This window comes from Pteropus vampyrus, unplaced genomic scaffold (genome assembly GCF_000151845.1).
Source record: "Pteropus vampyrus isolate Shadow unplaced genomic scaffold, Pvam_2.0 Scaffold556, whole genome shotgun sequence".
In the NCBI taxonomy this organism is placed as follows: Eukaryota; Metazoa; Chordata; class Mammalia; order Chiroptera; family Pteropodidae; genus Pteropus; species Pteropus vampyrus.
Window position 1 is genome coordinate 708,343 of NW_011889337.1, and position 2,699 is coordinate 711,041.

A 2,699-nucleotide genomic window follows, 5' to 3' on the forward strand; every position below is an offset into this window, starting at 1 on the left:
GGAGGCAAGAGCGCGCGCCTTTTTGTGCGCTCCTGGCACCTGCCGGATTGGTTCGGCTGGTGCTGCCGTCGGAGTGGGCGGAGCCAGCCAGGCGACCCGCTAGGTGCCCAGTCGCAGCCAGGAGCGGCTGCAGACGGAGCGCACCATCGCAGCAGCCGGCCGCGTCTCAGGGGCGCTGCGTCGGGCACAGCTGCGGGTGCTGCTCCTCCCGCGCTCGCTGCTCCCGGTAACTCTGCCACCCTCGCCCTAGAGGCGACCCTAAGCCACTCCTGAGCTCCCTCTCGCCCTGCACTGCCCTCACTCTGTGCCTTTCCCCCGCGCCGGTCGGCCGTCTCTCGTGCCCTCCGGCCCGCAGGGCGCGATCACCATGTGCATCCGAGGGATGCTGCGAGCCACCGTGCTCCTGCTTCTCATCAGGACCTGGCTCTCGGAGGGTAACAGCGCCAGTCCCATCCCGAAATCCCGCTTCACGGGCGCCTCTACCGTGCCCAAACTCAAGAACGTGTTCGACTGGTAAGCGGGCGCTGCCAGGTTGGGTAAGGCGGCGACAGATGAGGGCGGGCGGCTTCGGGCCTCTTGGACGGAGCGGGCTGGGGGAGACTCGGACCCGAGTCGCCGAGCTGTGGCGCTCGGGCCCTGCCTGCCAGTGCCTGGAGGGGAGGGAGAGAGCTGGGAGTGGCGGTGACCGGTGGAAATAGAGCCCTGTGCTAAAGCCCACCTGTTACTGTGGCACCAGAAAGAGCGCTGCGTGTACCCAAACTGCAGCCCCGGGGGTGGAGAGAAGATGCCCTCGCCCTAGGGTCTGCCATCCCTCTCCAGAGACTAAGATCCTGGGCGGCTTTTCCCAGTCATGTCTTTGGCACCTGTGGGATTGGGGTGGGGGGGGTCGTATGGGGTGATGGGCAAGTCTCAAACCACAGACAGTAGAGACACCTGTTTGAGTCCGAATTTTAGCCTGTTCATTGAGGCGCGCGCGCGCGTGTGTGTTCGTGCGTGTGCGTGCTGAGCGGTGAGGACCTTTTCCGATGCCGCAGGTAGAAATTATTGAGTCAACCTCATGGGAGCCCAGACAGTGAGATCGGAGGCTGTTTAACCGGGTGCGCTTTTTGTATGTACACCTATGAAAACACTTGAAGCCTCAGGGTTTTTCCTGTGTTCGATTTCAAGTTTGTTGGGGTCTGCGAATATCTGAAGAGATGTTAAACAGCCGGCTTTTGTATGTAGATCGCACAGAAACGTGTGTTTGCGGTGGCCAGGGAACCTGAATGCTGGCATATGGGTAATGTGTGGTCTTAAACAGGTGGGAATGCATTGCTTTAAGTCAGAAATAATTAATGTGCACACTTTGGAATGATGCAAAATGAAATTTTGTCATTAAAGATGATTGGAGACAGTTTTTTAAATGACAAACCAGAAGTGAGCACGCATTCAGAAAAAAAAAAGGGGGGGAGGGGTAGTTGGGCAAGGTTCCAGCAGACATCTCTGCAATGGCCTCAACCCCAACCCAACATTCCAGACTGCGCTAGTGGACACACACGCACACACACGCGCGCATACGCAGAGAGATTTGCAGGGGCTGGCTCCCTCTTCATTGCGTCAAAGATTCTGAGTCATAGTGATTGATACCCAGGGCCTGTTCTAATTCGCAAGCCCCTCTTGGGAAAAAGAGACCCATTGAAGATGTGAGTGAATCGAGTGAGCACATCAGAGACTTCTGGAAAGGCCGGCTCTTTAGGGCTGAGCTGGGTCCACTTACTCGTGCTTACCCAAGACACGTCCAGGCTGGAAGCACACGCTTAGCCAGACAAATGCCTGCTCCCCGAATATGTGTCTTTTTGAGGGCAGCCCTGAACCCCAAGAATCTGAAACGGTTTGCATGGGCGAGGGTCATAAATGTCCGCTGCCCAAGCCAGGCTCTCTCTCTGCGTCACATGCCATATGTGAAGTCTTCAAAACAGTGTGCAAAAGGAAGGTTCACATAGACGTGATGACTGAATGCCTGGCCCTAGCCCAGGTAGGGGCAATGTGACTGGGCTGGAGAAGGTAGACAGGCTTGCCCAGCTCGGGAGGGCACTGGGGATAGAAGATCACCTTTCCTGGGGTGACCAGTTGCCCCTCCCTGGGAGGGAGAGTTCCCACCGACCCTGTAAGCTGCAGCCAGACAGATGGCAAGATGGGGCTCCTCCGGGGTGGGGGGGGGAGTTGAACTAAAGCGCAGATCTGGGGGGGCTCCACCTGCCTGCTCCCTCCATCCCTCTTCTCCCCGCTTCCCCTGCTGGCTCCCCTCTTCCCCACCCCCAATCCTGCCTGGTAACCTGGAACCGGTCTGTGCGCCCTACCCTCTGGAAAAAAGCTGAGGGGAGGGGGAGGGGAAATGGGAGTGCGTCACTGCTGCGCTTCTGGCTGACTCACTGGGGGGAGGAGGTGGGGGGAAGACGTGTACATGTATGAAAGTACATGTCTGCGTGTGCGCAGAAGAGAAGGCCCTGGCAAGTTGACGCCTGGTGTGTTCTTTGTCTTTTATCCTCTGAGAAGCAATGTGGCATTTACTGGTGACTTCTCTGTTTTAGCAAAAATTGCGCAAACGAATCCGTGGTTCACAAGATTCTGGACAGGGTGCTGTCGGGATACGATGTCCGTCTGAGACCAAATTTTGGAGGTAAGACGCATCCAGACACTAATTAGGTGGAATAGAGCCG

The 2,699-nt window shown here is 57.4% G+C and overlaps 1 protein-coding gene across 1 annotated transcript in view; it reads left to right on the forward strand.

Moving 5' to 3' along the window:
* Nucleotides 1-367: 367 nt before the first annotated feature.
* Nucleotides 368-2,699, forward strand: part of GABRQ (gamma-aminobutyric acid type A receptor theta subunit) — a 16,777-nt gene continuing 14,445 nt past the window's right edge. The window contains exons 1-2 of the mRNA XM_011384040.1: nucleotides 368-513; nucleotides 2,571-2,659. Of these exons, the coding sequence (XP_011382342.1) occupies nucleotides 368-513; nucleotides 2,571-2,659 (235 nt within the window). The remainder of the gene's footprint in view (nucleotides 514-2,570; nucleotides 2,660-2,699) is intronic.